Source organism: Beta vulgaris, chromosome 4 (genome assembly GCF_026745355.1).
Source record: "Beta vulgaris subsp. vulgaris cultivar EL10 chromosome 4, EL10.2, whole genome shotgun sequence".
NCBI lineage: Eukaryota > Viridiplantae > Streptophyta > Magnoliopsida > Caryophyllales > Amaranthaceae > Beta > Beta vulgaris.
The window spans coordinates 62,518,875-62,542,589 of record NC_079205.1 but is presented as its reverse complement, the minus strand read 5'-3'; the positions used below and the strand labels follow the sequence as shown (position 1 = coordinate 62,542,589).

The following is a 23,715-nucleotide window of genomic DNA, read 5'->3' as shown; positions in this document are numbered from 1 at the left end:
TACCCTTTTGTCATAATATGTTAATTGTCTATATTTTCCTAATGCATTTATGAGGTATACGTAAAAGATCTTATAAGGTTTTAGAGAAGAATTGGATTAAGTATGTTATGAGGATTTTTCTTTTCTGAAGTGTTTTGTCACAACTTTGACAATCAACCAAAGCATTACGTACACTCCAATAGACCAACAACTACCATTATGACTTGTGAGTTGTGAGTCTTGTGATTGCTGAGCTACCAGTACTAAGAATGATCTCTAAACCACATTTACAAACTTGAAATATTAGTAGAATTTATCCGAATTTTTCTTCGTATATTCTTGCTAATTCAGTATTGTTATACTCTTCTAACATTTTCGTGCTCTAAACAGCCTCGTACCGAATACGCTCCTTATTTGATCCGAACACCTTTACCTGCATCAAATAAGCAATTCAAAGCTTCTATAGCACACTGTATTCGATTTGAAAAGCAATGACAAAGGAAAAAGATAATGTTTCCTATTATGGGGCTGGTGACAATAGTATCTATCCACAATTCCATCAAAATCTTTTACAAGGGTACTATGTGAAGGTCCGTAAGTTAGAAAAGCCCCCAGAGTTTTGAGAGGATTTCAACCCCTGAAGAAATTCAGGAGCTGCGATCTAATTGTGTTCCAACTCAAGACTCATCCTCATCTCATCTAGTCTGCTTTCTTACTCGATGTAGAATCGCTTCATTTTGATAAAAGAGCCTCAGCCATCTTTGCCTCGTCAAATTCCATCAACTGCATAGTTAAAGGGAAGAAGCAGAAGAATCAGAGCAAGCGGAAAATGGAGTATTAAAATTTAGTTCTCAAACAGATACCAGAATTTTGGCCAATTTTCTCTTTGTTCTTTTTTATTTTATTTTTGTTTCCTTTCTTTTTCTGGACAAATGTTTGGCACCAAAATAACATGCAACCTATATTACTCAAACTCGTCATATCAATTATCACCTAAGGGCCAAGGTACCCATCAGTTACATGGCATTTCAACATGATACGGACACCTTAAAGCTTCTTGTTTTGCCAATATATAGCCGAGCTTGACACATGGATAATTTATCCATATCCAACACCGGTAGTGGGGTCTGAGTAAACATACTGTGCAACTAGGTCTTCTTACTCTCTTAGAAGTAAGACAGTAGACCATTCTTAACAGCATTTTCACCACTTTACTCAGATCCTATAGGACCAATTGACTACTGGATTCTGTGAATTGTTTGATGTCCAAGTGCAGAAGAGTAGAAAGGAAAATAAAACAGTCTTGTTAAAATTGCTAGGAAAAAAGTCACAAACGGTTTGATATCACCGTTCCATGTCACGTGTACTGCCAAAAATCCAATAACAGCTGGAACAATGTAAAGAAGTGCAGGCTGAAAAAGAAAAAGCCCATTAGAGAATTCAAATAATACGTGTGATTAATGTACATCACAAAACGGATTGAAAAATCAAGTCCACAAGGTGCCAACATGAACAGCTGATGGCAAGGAAGAAAGATGTACCTGTGCAGCTTGAAACCAGTTCATCACAACGATTGTAAGGACCAAGCCAGCTGTGTACCCGAACAAAAGCACTCTTAAAGTATTGGCTCTCTTTCCCTCTGGAAACATCAAATCGCAATGCCAATGCCACAAAGATGCCTAAAGAAGTCGCAAACCAAGTCACGAAATAGAATTGTCAGAAAATGTCTTTGCTCACTTTCACCAGTAGACTTTAAAGCTACAGCACTTATTATCTTAATATGCACATTAATTTACATAAAACCACCACTCCCTCCAAAGACAAAAAATGTAAAGTCACAATAAGAATGCCTCTCCACACATCCAAGAGTTTTAAAAGGAGCTTCAGACTCCCAAATTCAGAAATACCATCTTACTTTACGGCAAACACGGAGCATCAAAGTGGTCCACCTCCAAAATCAGAGCAGTATTGTCATACACATAAAACCAGTGAGCACTGAGAAACTAAGATGGTAAGGTTGGCTAGTCAGAAATTAGGAGAGAGGAGTTGGCTCGAGAAACTGGAAAAAAATGTAGAAAGAAAGGGCGAGAAAATTAACAGCTGTGCATCACCAGTTTGCTGAAGAGCCGTAGGGGTAACTATTATGGGTAGATGACTCATGGCCTAATACTTGTGAGCTGCTTTCTGAATTCTGAGGACCTAAATTTCCTCCTAATTATTCCAATTTTGGCGACTTAATTAATCACCAGACCTTTACTCAAAGGCGAAATTACATGATTTCCCTCACCAATTGCCTGTTCTTCATAATATTAGGCACCCTCAATTAGAAACTTTTACTCCAGTAATGTCATTATATTAGCTAGAGTTCAAAATTCTAATCCCATCCATTTGATACAGCATTTTCATTATTCAGCCATAGGCTGACATAGCGCATGTACCTATGTTAATGCCTCCCTTTAAAAAGGCCCAAGGTAACATCTCCAAATGCAAGCCCCAAGCAAATCTATCAACCTCATCCCACAATTGATGTCTAAAGGACAAAAATAAGAACATTCACACCTACAAATTCCATACAAATTCAAGATGCCACCTAGAGTACATGTTAAAAATAAAAATAAAAGGGCTATATATTTTTGCACATAGAACAAGGCTTCACAACTCAACAAGTGAAAAAACAAAAAAAGTGATCATGGATGAATGAAAGAAACTAATCGACTAAATTTCCTTGTCTCACCAGGGATAACAATATCTCCTAATCCCAACATAGAAAATGGTCTTGCAGCATCTCCTGTGGGGAACAAAAAGCTGCAAGAGTAATGGTAGATGAACCATTAACAATCATGGAACAAGCATATAGCAGGAACAGAGCAATACAATCTTAAGGATCAGACTAAGAACTTACCTTTATAGGTGCATCAAAGGACTTGGCTACACTAACCATAACTGGAGTAAAGAAGACCCAAAAGATATTCATACAGAAAAAGTCCACCCTGTAGTTTGGCATTAGTAAAAAAAAATTGTCAGATAGGCAGACTGGTGAAATTCTACAACAAGGCTAACAGATGTGTATTTGCTAAGTGCTCACAACCACAAATCAACTAAAGCTCGCCACGCCTATAATAATAATTCACAAAAATACTAGGAGTATTCTTTCAACCTTGAAATGGTGGGTTAAAAAAAATGATCAAAAGAGAAGGAAACCTTGAAAAGAATTCAAAAGGCATTGAGAACCAATAATTTCCATAAATCCACAAACTAACAGCACATTACCATAGTGATATCCCTATTAGTATAAGGTCATCATTTGGAGCTTCGGCATATGTAAAATTAAAACAGAACACACAAAGTGACTGCTTCAAATTCTACAGTTTATTTATTTCTTCTTGCTTCACTTAATCTCTCTTATTATTTTCTTTCAGTCCATTTCTACCCAGACTAAAATAACCGCAAAAACGCTACAATTTCCAAGTCTCCCATATGGTTGCTTGGCACAGAGCTATAAGAGATACACTCTAATCATTATAAAGTGAAGATAGTAAGGTTATTGAACATCAAAGGGTACTATATAGAATCCATTGAATTCAATTCATCATGCGATCTAGTGAACTAGAAAAATCATATCTAAAGAAACAAAACGATAGAAAACACTCCTAACTTCTACTAGATGTCTTATGTGAAATGCTTTGAGAAGACAGCACTACCAAACTTAGCTATCTCAGCACCAAAATCAAACATAGGAGAAATGAACTTAATTAGACGTATTCTTTCTGCTAAACATATAGGAAGACCACCTTATTGAGAATTACAAACTGAAAAAAACGAGAACTTCCTATGCGCATACAAAACACATGTTAACACTCAAAAGTGAGCCTAAGTATACAACGGTACAACTCCATAAATTCAACAGAACATTTACCAAGAGAATGGCCCCAGTCTTGAAAGAACCAAGTGAAAGCATTTCAATTCCCTGTAAGTTCAGATCAGAAAAAGGAAGTTACAATCTACTAACGACACAAAGGGGGTAAGCAAAAAGGAAAGCAACTGTCCAGGCAAGAGAACAATCAAGTGAGACAACAGAAGAGCCTAATAGTCGAACCTGAATGCAGAAAGCCAGGCCCAAGATATTGTTGGCAAGCCAATGCTTCTTTGCAGCATACCAAACACAAAAGAAGAATCCAGGAATTGCGGCGACTACCTGAGACTTTGAACTCAACCTCCAAAGCTGTGGGCCAAACAAAAAGCATCATTGTTGATACTACAACCAACCACGCATAAAACCTTTATTTAGGATTTTAGGTTCAATAAGCTAATAATTGACTTCATCATGCAACAGAGCACACATACAGAGAAAGGAGCAGGTAGAGAGAAAAAAATCCACATAGGCAGAAAAGAGAGATGTGATATAGTTGTGCAGGGCAAAGAATCTTATTCTTAAAATTCAAGATAATGGAAACCAATATCTTACAGCTTAAATTTAAACACCCCGAGATCTTTTCCCATTTGAGCAACTCAATAACATTTCTTAGCCATTCATCACAAAATTGATGGTCTTCCCAATACATGATAGATATTAAAAAAGAAAACAGCATCATGCATATGATGTTTCCATGGATTATCTAACATATAAACAAGCACTATGCACAATTTCCTAGCTACTTCATCCAAGCGAAAAAATTAATTCACACCACCAAACCACTGCCCGCCAAACAAAAAAAATCTTCATCCCATTTTCAGGCCAAGAAAATCTATTGCATGTGGAGTGAGAAGCAGTACTCAAAAAGATTTAGCAAAGACATAACAATATTAACTTTACGAATATCTTGACAAGTGACTTTTACGAAGTAAAATACACTGATTTATCACCTCTTTGAGAGACAACTTGCCTTGTTTCGTAAAATCTTCCAAATACACATAGCAGTCCAAAAATCTAAAATGAGTGGGAGATTCATGAAAGGATTTCAGGATAGAACCCAAACGAAAGAGTGATTGAAGTAACTATTTTAGGCACCCATTTTCAATACTAAAAACGGCAGAGCATACAGATAACAATTAGAACATTAATAGCTTCAGGGAGTGATGGGTGAGTCACATACAGCGGAAATAAGGAAAGCGCCAGACAATAACATTTTCATTCCACTGGTTTGGCAGGAAACGCTTTATGGCAGGTAGCAATGTTGCGCTGGAAAAGAAAATTACAGAAACAGAAATTAATTTTTTAAAACGGGAGAAAACCATCAAACACTACAGAAAGTACAGATGCATAGGAAGAATACATACGAGAAGGCTAATATTCCAAGAAGAAAGAAATAGCACGTCAGCACAGCATTGACCAGGTCCTTTGAAAAGAACTTAAAAAGTAAAAACAGAGACAACAACATTGCACTCCCGACTAACGGAAATCGCATAGCGTGTTCATTGGACATGGTTTCCTGCATCAGACAATCACATAAACAAACAAGAAACCAATAAGATATGAGTATCCTAACTTTCCTCCATCGACCCGAATTATTGGTCATAGAAAAGCGTATTCTGCAGTACTTACAGTTGGTGGTGTTGGCTTGACTGACCGATAACAGCCAACATATACAGCAAGACAAGCCGTCAATACCACATTTGCATTTGGATTCACCTTCACAAACAAGTGGTGCCAAAGACAAACCTGAAATAACAACAAGATCGTGGCATCAAAACCTGCCAGTCAAAGATATCAAAACACACAGTTCAATCTCTTTCTTTCTGTAGAAATAACCGTGTGATTCAATGCCTGTATCAATGAATTGCACATCTAACCAAGCACTTAAACTAGAAAATGTCAAAATGACATGAATCACTAAAGCCTCAAAGGCATCACCTGAGATCACACTAACCTACCTCATGCTACCACAAACACTTCTAATCCTTTGCAATGTACACCAACACCGAATCAAGCATCAGCTTGTTCAAGCATACCTACTGTGACAGCAACAATAAGCTTTAAAAGACTCCAAGACAACATTGCTCCTTAATACAAGTCGGCAACACTACATAACCAGCCTGCTAAACATATCAGCGACTTGAAGTCTTCAACCAAACAGTCTGCTAATCTGACCAACAAATTCTCCCTTTCTTCCCGAAACCTGTCTTCCTCCACGTCTGTCTCTCTCGCTCTCTCTCCGGTTTTCTTTGGAGTGAAGAGAAGTTCAGCACTCCCACCCACCCCCACCCTTTCCTATATTTGAGTTCAGAAAGTCAACTACCCTAAAATCCATTTACAATCATTTCATAATCCTAAGTCCCAACCTCTTTCCATGCTAAAATCATCTATACAACCTAAATTCTCAAAAAAAAAAAAAAAAAAAACAGCATCATAAACATGACATTCAAGAAACAAATTTCAACCAATAACTTCCCATGTGTCACTAATCAAACAATTGCATACCCATTACTACAATAAAACAACCAACTAAAAACTAGTAACAAATATCACACAATTGAAAAGTCTAGCACTAAATCAAACAAACTCAAATTATCACAACAGACACAAAATCAAAATTAAAAACCAAATTGATACAAACCTGCAAGAGCCAGATTCGCTAAACGTTCAAAGTTCTTCATTCCTACTAAATTCTCCTCCAAATATTTAGACTTTATTCAACTTAAACTTCCGTCTACTTCAAATTCAACGATCAAAATCTTTTCTGTTCTACAGCAATTAAACCTGCCAATTAACCAATCGACACAAATTAAACCCAAATTATACAACATAAGAACATAAATTTCAGCAAAAAAAAAAAATAGGGTTTAAGCATGAAAAGAAAAAACGAGATCTGGTAAATTCTCCCAAATTTTCTCTCCCCCAATTTAAAAAAACCGCAGATCGAAGATGAAGAGAGAGAAAATGGGGGAAGAAAGAACACGAATAGTAAATTCTGATCAGATTTTATATGATTATTTTTCCAGATTGCTAAATTGAGATCAAATCTAAAATGGAAAGTTGCGGAAATTAAATTAGGGTTTTTGTAATTGGGGAATTATGTTATTTAACCGTTGATATTTGGGGGATAATTTATAAGAGTTGAATAATTTGACATGGAGGTAGGTGACAGACGAATTAGAATTGAGGAGATTGATTACGTGGTGTGGTTTTATTGGCGGTTATTTTGAGATGTTGGAGATGTTGTTGGTGAGATAATAAGGTGGGATAATATGTAGCGGGTAAATGTGGTAGTAAATGTTTTTTGCCCGTTTATTCCACGTCAGTAAGTCGCGTGTTGGTGAAGTGGCCAAACCAATCAAAGAATGACATGTCAGCATGGATAAAATATCTTATGATTTTGGACTTTTTTGGAGGTTTTGCTAAGGCCTAAGGGTTTAATTTTAACATTGTGATGTCCTTCCACTTCAATTCAATTCAATTTAGTTGAATCATTATTATTATTATTATTATTATTATTATTATTATTATTATTATTATTATTATTATTATTATTATTATTATTATTTATTTATTTATTAGTATTATCTACATTATCAATAACAATAATTTAATAAAAATAATAAATAATTATGTAAAACTAATAAATAATAATTAGCATTGATAATATTATGTTAATATTTATTGATTATTACTAATTTTTATAATTTAGAAAATAAATATATATTTTAATTCAATACTTTTCAATTTAGTTTAGTTTATTTCAGTCCAAAAGCATGGAGCCTTATTAGTGCATCATTATCTATCGCAAACTTAATTCTTTATTGTGTACTTCGTTTTCATTATAAGTCATATAGATACACAACGGATATTAAAGAAAAACAAAATATAATAACGTGATTAAATGAAGTTATTTTACGAAATAATTATGATGACGATTAATTAAATATGACACTGTAGCATAGCCTCCATTTGTTCGCTAAATTATGCACCATTTTATGATGATATCTACCAGTCTAACATAGTTTTGAAAAAAGATGTATCATATAACCATGTACATAGCATACAAGAATGCAATACTAATGCAATTTTGTATAGCAAATCATCAATAAACCAGATCTTTGGAAGAACCTGTAAAAAGCAAGCTTTATACCCCCGCAATAGAAGACCAACAAATCAAACTCCAAACTTCCGTAGAGGAGATAAATAATTCACTAGTTGGGTAAACACATTTTTGGATAAATAGAAAGAAATATTACTATTAGTAAGACCCACAAAAATCGTAAAAGTATAAACTGGTGTTTATTTGCGGGCTTGGGCGGGTTGCGGGCCAATCCTAACATTGAGTTTTCATCCAGCGAGCCTAACATGTTGTTTATGCGGGTTGAACTACTTGTCCATGAACCACCCTAATAAACGGGCGGGCTTTCCCCGGGAATAGTAATACTTTCATTTTTTCACACAACTCTAGTTAATTTCCTTTAATATTTATAGATAAAAACATAATTTCGGTTAAAATAGAAAAAAGAAGTTGATAATCACAGCATAAGATAAAGAGAAAGTCCAAAATTTTCGTAACAAAAATGTTAGAGGACGACAAATTATTAACAAATTAAGTTGTAAAGGTAAGAATAAAGATACTTATAGGTTACCAAAAGCTATATTAGTGCAAATAAACAATATATTCCAAAAGATAAATCAACACTAAATTAGTAAGATTAACAAATTAAATATTGTAGAAAATAATAGATATTATGACAAACGAGCTGGGCGGGTCTGCCCGTTGTATATTTGAGGTTGTCCATATCCAGCCATTATTATTAGCAAGTCTGGCTGGGAAGATTTAACGGGCCATCCCGTCCATGAGCAACTCTTTTGAGAAGCTATCTGAATTTTAAGGACGTGGGATAAAAATTGCAACCCCAAAAGCTTGTTGCCTCAACTATAAACAACGTGTTAGATGAAATAAAAGTTCGAATTAGTTGATCCATAATCAACTATTGACCTCCAATTATTTTTTATTATTAGTCACCATTAGGGCGCTAATGGATTTAGCTGACACTTGAAATATTTGAGTTATGCTTTGAAAAAACTTGCGAACATACTCCAAAGATTTCCTTACACTATTTTATTTTATGTATGCTAAGTTAATTTCTAAAAGTAAAATGTTCACAGTAATGAAAAGCTAAAAGGAACTAGATTACATCTAATTAGATTAGATTAAAGCATTAATTTTGAAACTCAAATTGAATTTTAAAGCAAGTTAAATATGAAAATCGAAGCTTGAAAAAGCACAATATTCGACTCATATTAAAGTTCAAATGCAAGTATCAAATAGTGAGAGTCAAATAACCCCAAACTCGATTAGTCGAGCCAAATAACTCCAAGCTCGGTCTCGGTTCAGCTCGTTAACCCAAGGCTGTAGTCACTAACTCAGTACTCACCCTCCTCATTTTCCCATGTATAACCTTAACGTTTATCAGGCAACTAAAATCAATTTCCATAGAAATGGCAACTCAACGCCTAATTCCTCACCTTTTTCACAAAACAACTCTATCATCTCTTACTACCCACCTCAATTTTCATCAACCTCTCTCCTCTTCTTCATCTCTTCCACTCTCACCTCCAATTTCTCAGCAACCCATTTCACCACCATCAGTATCAAACTCTATAACAGTCGACAAAATCCTGCTGAATTTGAAACTTGGTAAGTCCCCTTACTTTTACAATACCAGCAACATTTATCATACACTAACCCCTTATGATATTGCTCAAATTGTGTATCAATGCCGTGAAAATCTGCAACTGGGTTTAAAGTTTATTGATTCTTTGTTGCTTAATTGCCCCAAATTTCGACATTCAACACTTTCTTATTGTGTTATGATTCATATGTTTGTTAGGGGTAGGAGGGCATCTGATGCTCAAGGTTTAATCCTTCGTATGGTACGAAAAAGCGGGGTTTCGAGGGTTGAAATTATTGATACTTTGGTGGGGAGTTATGATCAATGTGGTTCTAATTTGGGTGTTTTTGATTTGTTGGTTAGGACTTTTGTGCAAGCTAAGAGGTTGAGGGAAGCGGCCGAGGTGTTTAAGATGTTGATTAGTAGAGGGTTTTGCGTGTCGATTAATGCTTGTAATAGTCTTCTTGGTGGATTAGTGAAGGTTGGGTGGGTTGATTTGGTGTGGGAGATATATAAAGAAGTTGTTAGAAATGGAGTTCAGCTGAATGTTTATACATTGAATATAATGATCAATGCCTTGTGTAAAGATGGTAAGATAGAAGACGTTAAATCGTTTTTGTTAGAAATGGAAGTCAAACGAGTGTTTCCTGATAATGTGACATATAACACATTAATCAATGCTTATTGTAGGGAAGGGAATGTGGAAAAAGCACTTGAAATGATGAATTCAATGTCTGGTAAGGGGCTTAGAGCTGGCGTGCTTACCTATAACGCAATATTGAAAGGTTTATGTAGAACGGGAAAATATAGTAGGGCTAGGCAAATGTTGAGTGATATGTGGCAAATGGGGATTTGTCCTGATACTAATAGTTACAATGCATTACTGATTGAGTGTACCAAAAAAGATAATATTGTGGACGGGGAACAATTATTTGATGAAATGCTACGTCTTGGTGTTGCCCCTGATATAGTTAGTTATACTTCACTCATTAATATGTTTTCAAGAAATAAACATCTTGACCGAGCCTTAATGCATTTCAATGACATGAAGTCCAAGGGGTTGGCTCCAGACAGTGTTATATATACCATTTTAATTGATGGTTTTTGTAAATCCGGGGTTGTGTCTGAGGCCTTAAGAATGCGCAATGAGATGCTTGAAAAGGGCTGTCTTATGGATGTGGTGACTTACAACTCCATTTTGAATGGCATGTGCAAAGAACGCACGCTAAGTGAGGCAGATCAGCTACTTGATGAGATGTTGCAAAGGGGTATATCCCCTGATTACTACACTTATACAACACTTATTCATGGTTATTGTAAGGCTAGGGACATGGACAGAGCAGTCGTGTTGTTTGAGACTATGATTCAGAGGAACCTCAAACCTGATATTGTAACATATAATACTTTGATGGATGGCTTTTGCAAGGAGGGTGTTATGGAAAAAGCTCATGAATTATGGGGTGACATGGCTCATCGAGGAATCTACCCTAATTACATTTCTTACAGTACTCTCATCAATGGATATTGTAGTGTGGGGCATCTAAACGCGGCATTTAAGCTTTGGGATGAGATGGTTGAGAAAGGTATTGAGCCCACCACTGTGACTTGTAATATAATTATTAAAGGCTATTGTATATCTGGGGATGCAACAGAGGCAGAGAAATTCCTGACTAAGATGGCAGCAAAGGGCACTCTTCCTGATAGTGTTACGTACAACACTCTTATACAAGGATACATCAAAGAAGAGAAGATGGACAAAGTGTTTATCTTGCTTAATGAAATGGAGGTTAAGGGGATATTACCTGACGTCATATCATATAACGTGATACTAGATGGCTTTTGTAGACAAGCTAGAATGGATGAGGCAAACTTGATATACAAGAAGATGATAGAAAGAGGTGTAAATCCAGACAGATCCACATATACATCGCTGATTGACGGTTATGTTAGTCAGGACAACCTGAAGGAGGCCTTCAGATTTCATGATGAAATGCTTCGAAGGGGTTTTGTGCCAGATGATAAGTTCTAATAAATTTGTGAATGAGTTGCCTCTGGGATGACTACTTGTAACTCAAGTGAATCACTGATATATACTACTGTAGAGGTACTTAATCCCATCTTATTTGTCTGCAATGATGATCCTGTTTTGCCTACAATATTCCATTTGTTGGACCAGTTATTCTATGCTTGCATTGGGGATGACTTACTCACTGGCAGCCTTTGCTCTTTTGCAGGGATTACTTGGTGAAATTGCAATTTTCTTTACTCGTAGGAACTTTATGTTCTTCCTGAGTCATTAAGTTCGAAAAAGAGGTAATTGATTTTTCTTCTTGTCTTATGTTGCATATACGAATTTTGACAGTTCTGGCGTGCTTTGTTATTCTATTCCCATCGCTTTAATGTAAAATCTTGTTTTATTAGTGTTTTGACCATTAAGCCATGATATATTCCTTTCTGCTCTGTTTCTGCAGGAAATTCGTGAGGGCTAATCGCTGTAAAGGTGCTCTGAGGCTCATGCTATATTGGACAATATGAAGGACTCTGCAGCTTCTTATTCTATGAGCATATCTTGGTATATATTCAAACTATTTGTTTATATATTTATAATCACCTTTATTCTTCTTCTTTTGATAACACTTGGAACTGCTGTTGTTGACAAAACTAGAGAGATCTTTGGAAAAAGATTAATTTTGTTTTTTTATCAAGAAAAATCAATAAGCTGTTTAACAATTAGTATCTGTGAGCTTCTTTTTGACTCCATATCTTTCATCTTTTTCCTGCATCAAAATATGCAGAAACTCAGTAGTCTTCCATGATTTGATTCTGTCAAGAACTAATGGAAATCAGTTCACTTCCTCTGGTCCCCCCTCTCACTCAATATCTGAGCCAGACAACTAGACAAGTACAATGGAACTTATTCTGATTCTGCTGATTGTCAAAGCTTCAGGTATCTTGGTTGCTACAGATGATGTTTGGTGATAATTAAATAGTTTATAGTACCAGTGAATCTTAAACTCGAGTTTCAGTTAAAGTCTCTGTACATGTTTGTGCTCTATGCAAACCTTTGTTTCAGAAACCGTACATTCTAGAGGAAGGTAAAATCAAGCTTAAAGCATCTACTTCAACATCAACATTACCTCAATGCTTCAGAAGACATGTACAAAAGTTTCTACCAGGAGGGGGAGTGGGGGTTGGATTTGTGCTGACTTAGCTTTGCTATAATGTAGTGGTTGTTTCAGTTGATGTTGATTTAAACTTTTCTTACGCTGCAGGCCTATTATAAAAAAAAAAGTTCCAGTCATTTAGATAGATGGCAACTGAATTGTTTGACTTGATGTTCCTTTTAGAAGAGCTGAATCTTTTAGGTACAGCTTTGAAGAAGTAGGTGTAACTGTTGAGCTTTATGGTGGCGAATTTAATGGAGTCTTTTAACAGTCCTACTACTATGAAAACATATGCTGGACGTGCTCAATTGGGTTAATATTTAAATTAGACCATGCTGAAATTCATCTTTTCAGTTCACATATTTGGCATGGAGTCAGAACTCAGAACCTTGCTCAGATCTTTTCATTGGTATAGACCCCGATTGGACGATTAAGTATAATTTGACACATTCCAAAGTACTGGAGATCCAACTACAAGAAGACAAGGAGTTGGAACGCATAATTGTTTGCTAGTGAAGAGAGCTTAATTTAGCGTATGGTAGAGTCCAAAGTCAAATAGCTTTCAGTTCTACTGAGAACAGGAGAAAAAGGAGGCAAAGTTCTATATATGAAAGGTCATTTGCTTAGCCACAAGGCTATGCTGTGTTCCGATGAACATTGTTTCTGTTCCGAACTTAAAGACGTTCAATCTTTTCTTTGGCTTCAGGGTTGGGGTAGAAGAACAAGAATTGGAGGAGGCCTGTTATGGCCCAGCAACACTCTGTCATTTTTCCCTCTTAGTTTGCTGTTGGAACTTTTTATTTGTGGCTGTGCTGAGCATGTGCTTTCAGCTTTACATTTGCAGTTTCTTACTAGTTTACCTATTTTTTCCATCTACCAACTTGCTTCACAAATTTGAGGAAGTTATGTTATTGATTAGTGAAGCAAGGTGTGCTCTGTGGTTTCTTTACCTGTTTCAGTTCTTGAAATTTGTAAGCTGAAGTTTGAGGAAATAACGCACAAAATCAGGTGACCTGAACAATTTTTTTTCTGTAGTGAAACTGCTAAAGTGCTTTAAAGAAGTAGCTTCAAAATTCTAGTAGAAAATGATATTCTACGAAAATATCTTTCAAGGGAAAAACACTTGTAAACTAATATTCCTTTGTTTGGGTCCTTAAACGAAAAGTGAGAGAGATCAGAAAATATAATTGCTAGGGAGAGGATGGATGGAAGTACAAGAAAGAAGGTAAGAAATAGAGAGGAAAGTGTGGCACTTTTTTATTCAAGAAAAAGACAATTCATCATTGGCAGAACTGCTATCCTTAATAAACCAAACAAAGAAATCTAGGAAGACCAGTTTTTGAATATGTTTTCCTCCTAACGAAAGACTCTCAAATCTAGTGTTTTGTAGGAGACCTGATGTGGTGAAGTAGCTTGAAGCATGTTGAAACTTAACTTACGACTTGCGAGTTTATTCTTCGATGTGCAGATATTATTCCCATCAGCTAGTGAATGGCTTTGTTTAGGCAAGTTTTTTCTGCAACTGCCACTGATCACTGATCACTGATCACTGATCACTGATGAGATATTCGAACTTCAGAAGTAGTGTAACTGAATGACAGGAATTATAAAGGCTAACAATGTTTCTAAGTGTTACCTGGAACCCCTGCAATTCCGGGTACTCATAGGTTTGGAAACATACACTAGTCCCTCCATCTTTTTTAGTTTTTGGTTTTGACTTTCTGGGACCCAGTAAAATGACAAAAACAACGAGAGAGGAGATAAAGAGGTGCGCTCAATCTTGAAAAGGAAAATGTGACAATGGGTGAACTCAAAGAAAGAAAAATCCAAGAGGAGAAGTGAGTAAATTGAAAAGTTGGAGAGTGCTTAGCTATATATCTGTTTGTGCTAGTATACACTTCATATGGAACTGAATAGTGAATACTTGCTATAATTTGTTTTTCTAAAATCATATTTCTTAATGTTAATGTGCTTTTCCTTGCTAATGTTTCTTATCCCTTTTACTAATACTTCAATCAATCAATCAAATTTGAAATTCTATTGGCGCATACCTGGCCTGTATACAAGCTACTTCCATACTTAATCAATCAAATTTGATATCAATCAGATATGGCTGAGGGTGTGTGTCTGGGTTGCACATACATCAGCCGATCCATCATTTACTATCGATTGGAAATTTTAGCTTTCTGTAAACTGGGGATCTTTTTATTCAACCTGAACTGTCATGCTCTGTTATTCTTGGTAATTTTTTTGACTCTCAATTTTTTTTGTTCAATATTCAGGGGTCAAATACTGGAAGTTTTATGGAATGATATTTTTTCCTAATTCCGTCTCATTCACAAGCATCAGATAACAAAGAGCATTTCCAAGTCGTTTACGTGCATTTTCGAGCAACTTGAGAAGTCTTATCCCTCATTTTTCAGAATGGTGAGTAATTTTCGAAGGATCAATTTGTTAATTGCCAAGTAGGTTACTTCTTTTGTCAGTCAAAATTTTCAGCACAGTTTTGAACCTTTCATTCTGAGATTTCTTAAATACATGATATATATGAATACACACTCTAATCATAGTTTCTGACTCTCATGCTTTGTCCTTTACAATACCACCATGCATTTGAATGTGGTTTGCCCATTCCTCTAAACAATCATCTTGTAATTATCCTTTTAAACAAACCTTTTGTAATTATCCTTTTAAACAATCAACCTGATTGTGACTTTGATTAGGTCATGAATCATGAGCTGCTTATGTTCTGTTTAATATTTTCCCCTTCTACAACGTCACTGGAATCAAGTTGTCATCAAACTCACCATAAAGCTGTTTGATTTTGCATAACTTTGACCGCGTAATTTTAGCTGAAAGGGAAGTTAGTTGGAAATTGGTTAAACTAATTTTGCAGCTATACTCATGCTGTATAACATTTAGAAAACAGAAATACACACATTACTATTCATATATACAAGGTTAAACTTTTCTAAAATCTTTTAGAAGTTCTATTTTTAAAGTTTGAAGAGAATTACAGCTAGGGAACAACAGTAATACATAATTTTCAACTTTATATATTTTTTACTCTATTTGGTGACTTACATATAAGAAAAACAATCACGTGGATATTGTTAGAATCACTTTAATGTATATTTTTAAGATATTAGCTTTTCATAATTTTCACTAATACGTAATTAAAGATACCGATAATCAAAGTTGTGAATTGGAGAATGTGCATATTTTAAGTAAGTACTGTAGAACTCAAGTGACTGTAATCTGACTTTCTGCATTTCGTCTGCAGGCTGGGTGATATGTGATACTCAAACTGAGTCGGGCGTATATGTGATACTCAAACTGAGTCGGCGTACATACAGAGAATCATTAAGATTACAAATAGAATGATGATGGTTAAGATTAATCTGTTGCTGTACTTGCTAAGAAAATGATTTATTAGTGTCTTAATACATGGAACTGTATCAGATTCAGACTTACCGACCAAATGGAAAATTTGAGGCTATATGACACATTCACATTGTAAGTTGCCATCCATGGATAACTGTCAATATACCTTTTTAAAAACTTTCTTTGTATCACATTTTTGATGTGTTAAATCTCTTACTTTTTTGTTAAACAACCCTGCTAATAGGACATTTGCTAAATTATAAAAAGTCAATGGGAGGTTGGGGTGTGTTTATCTAATGAATTCTTCTTATTATATGTGAAATTTTGACTGTAAAGTTGTGTTTTTGCTGTGTATACATATAATTATTTTGTTTATTAGGATTGAGAACTTCTAAATTAGAATAAACATTATGGAATTCAGGCTCCGTTTGGTAGGGCGTAAAATATTTTCAGTGTAAAATGATTTTCATGGAAAACAATTTACAATGGAAAACACAATTCCAAAATTAATTTTCCGTTGTTTGGTTCGATGTAAGAAAAATGATGAAATGAAAGAAAAATGAAAGGGAAAGTAAGGAGGTAGTGAGAGGAGTGTACAAGAGAGATAAGGAAAATAGTTTTCCCTTCATTTTGAAAGGAAAATGATTTTCCATCATTGGTAGAGTAATTTTACCCCAAGGGAAAATGGTTTTACACTCTTTTGCCAACCAAACAATGTAAAACTGAAAATAGAGGAAAACAGTTTTCCGGGAAAATGTTTTACGCCCTACCAAACGGAGCCTCAATGTAATAGTATTATATAATCTGGACATCATGATGCTATTATAATGATGATGATGATGATGATAATGACACCAATACTTAGTTTATGCAGAATTGTACTGATATCTTACAGATTCAGAATTTTTACTAGGGTTCTTGAGGGTGGTATGTTTTGTTTTTGGTCATGTACCTTCGTTTTCACAACATTTGTTAATGGCACATGTTGTTAAATAATAATATAAGGCTTTCTTTGTACAAGTATTGTAAAACATTTTTTAAAATGAATATGTTATTGTGATTTGTGACATATTTCTTCCGAAATATGTTGCAAGTATTAAGAAACCGAAGAAGTATTCGATACATAAATAACATCACGATGATGATGGCAGAATTGGCTTTGTTGGTTTGGACTATACTCAAAGCAGTTGGTTTGCATGCGTTATACACACCCACTACTTTGACAACTATATCATACTGGACTATTCCGGGGATCTATTTTATCAGCTTTTTATGTTAGATTAATGAAGTAGTTGTAGATGATATGGGTGATTTACTGTTTTGTTTATGATACATAAGAATATTAGATTATACATAGCGCATGCGGAAAAAATGGGAGGAATCCTCATGCATTTGAATTATTCATATATTGCAAGGAATATAAAAATGAGACAAAAACATATGAGGTACAAAGTAACCAATATACTATGAACAAGCTTAGTCGAAATTCCCAAACGAGCATCCTAGTGCTTAACTTATTTTGCATGTCATAATATAAAAATACGCATTATGTACTTTCGTTGGTTAAACTTTTAATGAAACTACTAACTAGGTAGTGCTCAATCAAGGATATATTGGACTAATGTTTAACATTGAGGTGCTGTGAATGATAGGTCACATGTTCAAATATTTCCTCCCCTTCTTTATAATGTCTTTGTGGCTCATATGGAATAAAAAAAACTAGGTAGTGCTCGCGTTTCCGGCGTGGTTGGACGTGGCCAAGGCACATCATATTGGCTCATGCTTGTGTTGTGCCACACAAACACAACCAAGATCCAAGCACGACACGTCCCCTCACGCTTAGACAGGAAAAATCCATGATATATTTTGTTGTGCCTTTACGTAGCGAAATTTCTTTGTTGTGCCATGTTATACTTGCCTTCCATAGATGCGCATAGGCACAATTCATGGCTCAACAAGCACATTAATATGTTGTATTGTGTCTGTGTTGTGCTCACGTTACCCAAACAACGTAGTTTCATCTTTAGTTGGTTAATGCTCTATGTTATTTTGAATATTTTGGAACTTTATATCCTCTAATGCTTTCATTTATCTTGGAATATGTTTGCTGACCAAGGCAATACAAGTTCCTTAAAATCATAGAACCGATTAGTTTTTTTTTTTTTTGATAATTCATAGAACCGATTAGTTTATTATATGATTTTTGGGACTCTTTTTTATTAATGCTTCAAATGGATAATAGTTAATTAGAAGGATAAAAAGCGAAAATATCTATAATTCTATATGTCGCTATAATTAGTTTTTTATATACATTTTTATGTGATATACGTACCAACTTCGATATAGAATTCTCATAATTTGGCCAACATTTGGATGACATAAAAGACGGCTAGTTAGCTACTACTAGGGATGTTTTTTCATAGTTCTTTAACACGACATTCTATTTGACATTTCTATAACTATACATTAATATGACGAGAAGATATAAAATAGTGAACAATAATTGTTTCTCTTTACTATACTCCTTTGAAATTATCTCAAATTAGATATTATTTTAATATTTAAGAACAGAATTAAGTATTTAACAGCTGACTAGTTCTTAGAGGATGAGGGAGCATTATTGAACTGGACCATGGTCCAATGTGTCATGATCTATTCAGTAATGACCTGCAATCAAGCACCAAATTGTGAAAGTCATCATAAAGAGGAGAAGGTAGTTTGTGCATGTGAAGGAATTAAATGAACTAGCTAATTATTCAATTTGAGAGGAGATTGATACATCTATCCGTTGGAAAGTTTTGGCACCTCGATTTCTGCTCTTCGCCACTTGGGGTTGTAGTATGTTTCAAGGGTTGGGTTGTTTGCCCAACAAAGCGGTATGTGAGCTGGGTTCAGAACATTGTGAAACAATTCGGTCCATATCCGAGTAGACTACCCATTAAAAATAGACAATTAGAAAATAATTACTCTGTTGAGTTGCACTTTATTGACTATTAATATCTATTTTTGGTGGATAGAGTAAAGGGGAGGATGTAGGTTGGGTTTGTGGGGTCCGTTGACCCCACTTGAATCTAGATTTTTTGAAAATTTTCCTTATTATAATTTGAAATTTTTTGGAAATTTTATGGTAAAATTTTTGAACCAACTTTATTTATATCACTATAAAAAAAAACCATTGAAAGGGAGAGGTTGTAGCTCATTGGAGTACCAGCCCGAATTCTAGAGCATTGCCCAAAGTTTGAATCCTCATCCCAACAATATGTTGGACATTTAATTCTGGTTGTTAACCTTGTACCCAGTCTCTGAACTAATATATGCCATGTAGGCTAGTTCCTTAACAGGGGTTGATTTCGGATCAATTATATTTCCTAATAAAAAAACTATTAAAAAATAGTAATTTTATTTCGATCCACTTAATACATATCCTAGTGAATCCATCACTAGGATAGATTACTCACCGGATAGACAAAGTTATTTCCAATTTGACACAATCCAAAAAAGACTTTGTTTTGACCAAAAACATAATGATGTCTACACAATGCAAGTTTGTTCAAGTCTCTTCAACACACTTTTGGGTTTTGGCCCGACCATCAATAATGGCAAAAGAGTAGGCGCATGGATAAAGCTTACTACTCACCTCATTTTCCTAAGTTTCTTTCTGTTTTTACTGCTATAATTTAGTTCCTTGTTCTTAAGAAAGTGGGCTGCTTGCTTGTGCATCAGTCTGCTAAAGGAGGCAGACCACAAGTGGTGAATTTTTTGTTACCTTTTTTTATCATGTTTTCAAAGATTAATGATTATCCCTTTTAATAAGGTACAAGCAGAATTAGTTACATGAGAGTTTCGATCAATGAATCTACCCCTTACAATCGAATATCATCTATTTCCTCCGTTTCTAAATAAGTGCAACACTTCTTGTTTTCACTTTTGCCAATGCATTATTTTAACCATTAATGTCTTCAATCATCAATAAGTAAAAATTATAAAAGTTGATATTAAAAAAATTCACATTCAGACGAATCTAACAAAATCCCACATGATATACTATGTTTTTTCTAAAATGTAAATCACCAAAGCTAATTAAAGTTTAAACTCTGAATAGTAAACACTATGCAAATGTTGCACTTATTTAGAAACGGAGGAAGTATATCACTACTTTTAAATATTTCTAATGTTATTAGATGCTGGTATACCGTATATGACTATATGTGAGTTTAAGTCGAGTCATCTGTCTCTAATAAACGTCATATACTATTGAAGCTAACTTTAACCTTTAATTACTCCACAAATTACTTCCTCCAACTTCAATACTCAGGTCTCCCCTAGGAGAAAGGAGCGTATGCACCAAAAGTTAGACTAAAATTGCGCAAAAAGAATAAGGAAAAAGTGAATATATATGAAGATAGAAAAATATCATCCAATCTCAATTTTTTAACTAAGAAAAAACTATGCTTCCTCTATTTCGTTTCGTTTTAACAAATGAATATTTTATATCTCACAAATAATACCTCTTTGTTACATCTAAAACGAAACGGAGAAAGTATTTAGGTTGATGAACCTTATAATGTTGTTATGTATCAGGACTATAAGTGGAATATAGTATAGTATATATTATCTTTATTTTCTCTATGGTTCTTAATTTCTTTCAAGTGGGTGAAAGAGCTAGTGGGCTGTGATCTTATTTGTCAACTATGTCTACTTGGGGTGGTGGGTAAGTCAACTACATGCAGGTTAGCATCAACATCAACTAATCATATAGTATAAGTTATGGATTGAATGGTGGATTATTCAACTAAGTAAAAGTGTATATAATAGGCCACACGATTTAATTACCCCATATTGGATATCTTATTTTTGTTAATTTTGATAAATCTTAGCTGGGATCGCAAATCCTAAGTTTGTTTATGAAGAGCGGATTGAATTGTATTATTATCTATAATGGATTTCTTCTGTGTAATACTAATTGATAGAACCGAACTAAGGATTTTTGTGGTTCCAGAAGATCTAGCTACAGGAGAACCAAGAACAGAGAATTTTCCCCCCTTTTCCGCCCGTTAATTGATTGAATGATTTATCATGCACAAAAATAAATTGAAATTAATAGGTGGTTTATAAGGATATATAATAACTTAGTTATATAATTAAGTCACTATACATTAAGTCAATATTATATTTGAGAGTATATAAGAGAATGTTCCTAACAAAAGAGGAACTTCTCAACTAAACCTTCGTTTATATATAACTTATTATGTACAACGAGCCTCCTACAAATGAAGAAAAGAGACAATATGATTGATCAATTGATTACAAATTAGGAAGTATTATAGTACAAACATTAGATTAAAATAAACCTAATCATGTACTAACTCCTCATGATTAGTTGAATATTGTGCTCCCTAAACAAGCTAATTGCATTTGAGAAAAATCACTATTAATGTTATAAGAGAGGACTACTTTTAGGTATACTAATGACGATTATAATCTGTACACAACTTCTTTGTCAGCAAATATATTTAAAGACTATTCCATATATAACTTTAAAATTACTGTAAAGCCAATTACCACACCTTTCCAAAGAATAGTGATTACAAACAATTTTCTCTAGTAATTGATAAATTAACGGATTAAGCTAAATAATCTCAATCCTCTCTTCCAATACGCAATTACTATTACAAATTAAAACACAAATATTTGAGGGTTATTTGACGTAATTTAAATGCCCCAATACTCTAATATCTTTTTTCGTCAAATCTTGATTTAAAAATAAGATTAGTAGGGTAGGCCAAAGCCTTGCCAAGCTAAATTGTGGTATGATTTGGCCTAATTTGATCGGTTTAATCGAGTTTAAACTCGTGTCAAACTATAAATGATGCTTGTTCAAATTTGTCTAGCTAAGTATTTATATGATATGATATTGAGTTATAACTCGGTTAATTCACTTCTTACAAATGGATCAAGTTGAGATTTGAGCAGAACTTGTTTTTAGGTAATCATAATTCAAATTGTTCACAAGTTGCGCTGGACGTTCTCATGTATATGTAAATATGTTAGCTATATGAAACAAGATAAGCACATGAGAAATAAGACAATTAAAATCATAATTTATGACTTTAGGTGCTTAATTATTTTATAATTGACTGTTAAACTAATGATGATCTTATGCAACCTCTTTGACAGCTACTAATACTGACTAGTCCACATACAAGTTACAAATTACACTTTATCTAGCTACCATCACTTTCAAAAATTATAAAATTAAAATTAGTGCATGTAACTTGTAACTCTTCAAAGCCGGCATAGTTGACCACCACCTATATTAAACTCTTTTAGACCTCTCCTTAATCTTCCACAATCTCAAAAATTAACCTAATTTATTACAAAAAACAAATCTAGACTTTTTCCTACCTATACAATTGCTCAAATATTAAATAAACAAACAAAACCTAAAGACTTTTTCCAAAGTCAAACATATGTACCTTCTTCTATATATTGTTTTGTTATTCTTCACCTTCTTTTCAACCAAATCTTATTTGTCTCTCATACATCTTCTTCTTCATTCTTCCTTTCTAAAAATGTGTAATATTCCAAAAATATCATGTTTCAAAGGAGTTTCATACATGTTATTATGCTCAAATCCAAGAATTAAGCTTATATCATTTGAAGGAACTACAAAAGTTATAAAAGGACGTTCAAGAATTAAAGCAGGAGAAATAATGTTTGAGTTTCCTGATTGTGTTGTTTGCCATGCAGACTCATTCTTCCTTGGTCGTCCGATACCGGCACTCGCCATCCACGACCACCTCGTCGCTGGACGTTCGTATTTTGTCCTCCCACTCGACCGCCTTCCTAATGGTGGACCTCTCTCCGCGGCCGCCTTACAGTCTCTATCATCTCCTTTACCTAGTAAAAAAGATAAGAGTTACCCTAGTAGTACAATGAATTATTCTAATAATTTGTTTAGTGGTGGTAATGACAATAATGGTAATAATAGCCCTTTTGAGTATATTAAGGATAAAGATGGTAGGGTAATTATGATAAAAGTTGTACCAGAGTTTATTACTAGGATTATTAGTCCATCTTTAAGTCCGAATAGTAATAGTAATAGTAATAGTATTAGTAATCTTATATGTACGACCCCAGAGTTGCAGAAACAATATGAGCAACTTGTTAGGGCTAAAGATCAAGGGTGGTCTCCAAGACTTGAGACGATTTCTGAGCATAAGATTAGGTCTTCTCCTATTAAGTTATTGCGTTTGGAGTGGAAACAAATCAAGCAAAAACAAATTTGATTAAGTATTTAATTAATTAGCACATATATAATTACAATTACCCTTTTAATCATTTTCTTTTTCAGTATAGATTTTTCCTTTTCTTTTAGCATAGAAATTTGGTTGGTGAAATGTTAATTATATGATGGCAATGATGCACAATTAATGCATCATGATATATGATTTTGGAGTTAGGAGTTGTATTTGTGGTTGATGTTGTAGATGTATGTATATATAGGTTGGTATTTGTTGATGAAGAACTTTTATTGGCGTATATCTATTAATCATTTTTTTTAATATTATATATACTTTCTCCTTTTTGAGAT

At 34.3% G+C, this 23,715-nt stretch overlaps 3 protein-coding genes across 6 annotated transcripts; 2 read left to right on the top strand and 1 right to left on the bottom strand.

Annotated features, from left to right (window-relative positions):
- Positions 1–471: 471 nt before the first annotated feature.
- Positions 472–6,714, bottom strand: LOC104890077 (signal peptide peptidase). The gene is given in 15 exon segments (XM_057394528.1): positions 472–763; positions 1,315–1,391; positions 1,521–1,580; positions 1,582–1,658; positions 2,714–2,784; positions 2,871–2,947; positions 2,949–2,969; positions 3,896–3,946; positions 4,076–4,184; positions 4,186–4,201; positions 5,073–5,158; positions 5,257–5,408; positions 5,522–5,614; positions 5,616–5,638; positions 6,534–6,714. Coding segments are annotated over 15 exon segments (1,005 nt in total). The 5' UTR covers positions 6,574–6,714; the 3' UTR covers positions 472–711.
- A 2,586-nt stretch (positions 6,715–9,300) lies between these two features.
- Positions 9,301–16,456, top strand: LOC104890078 (pentatricopeptide repeat-containing protein At5g01110). 4 transcript variants are annotated; one of them, XM_010675444.4, is made up of 7 exons: positions 9,303–9,599; positions 9,793–11,677; positions 11,808–11,886; positions 12,045–12,145; positions 12,369–12,520; positions 15,020–15,164; positions 16,021–16,456. In XM_010675444.4, the coding sequence occupies exons 1-2, from the start codon at positions 9,352–9,354 to the stop codon at positions 11,600–11,602; spliced, it is 2,058 nt and encodes a 685-aa protein (XP_010673746.1). In that variant the 5' UTR covers positions 9,303–9,351; the 3' UTR covers positions 11,603–11,677; positions 11,808–11,886; positions 12,045–12,145; positions 12,369–12,520; positions 15,020–15,164; positions 16,021–16,456. The 4 variants fall into 4 exon arrangements, with proteins under 4 accessions (XP_010673744.1, XP_010673745.1, XP_010673746.1 ...); XM_010675445.4 differs by having other exon boundaries at positions 9,305–9,599; positions 9,937–11,677; XM_010675442.4 differs by having other exon boundaries at positions 9,301–11,677.
- A 6,060-nt stretch (positions 16,457–22,516) lies between these two features.
- Positions 22,517–23,422, top strand: LOC104890079 (uncharacterized). The gene has a single exon (XM_010675448.4). It carries the CDS (start codon positions 22,592–22,594, stop codon positions 23,408–23,410), a length of 819 nt encoding a protein of 272 aa, XP_010673750.3. The 5' UTR covers positions 22,517–22,591; the 3' UTR covers positions 23,411–23,422.
- Positions 23,423–23,715: the final 293 nt, after the last annotated feature.

What these genes read in the sequence shown, in the direction of transcription:
- LOC104890078 (XM_010675443.4), top strand. Translation starts at nt 9,401, where the DNA reads ATGGCAACTCAACGCCTAATTCCTCACCTTTTTCACAAAACAACTCTA.
- LOC104890079 (XM_010675448.4), top strand. Translation starts at nt 22,592, where the DNA reads ATGTACCTTCTTCTATATATTGTTTTGTTATTCTTCACCTTCTTTTCA.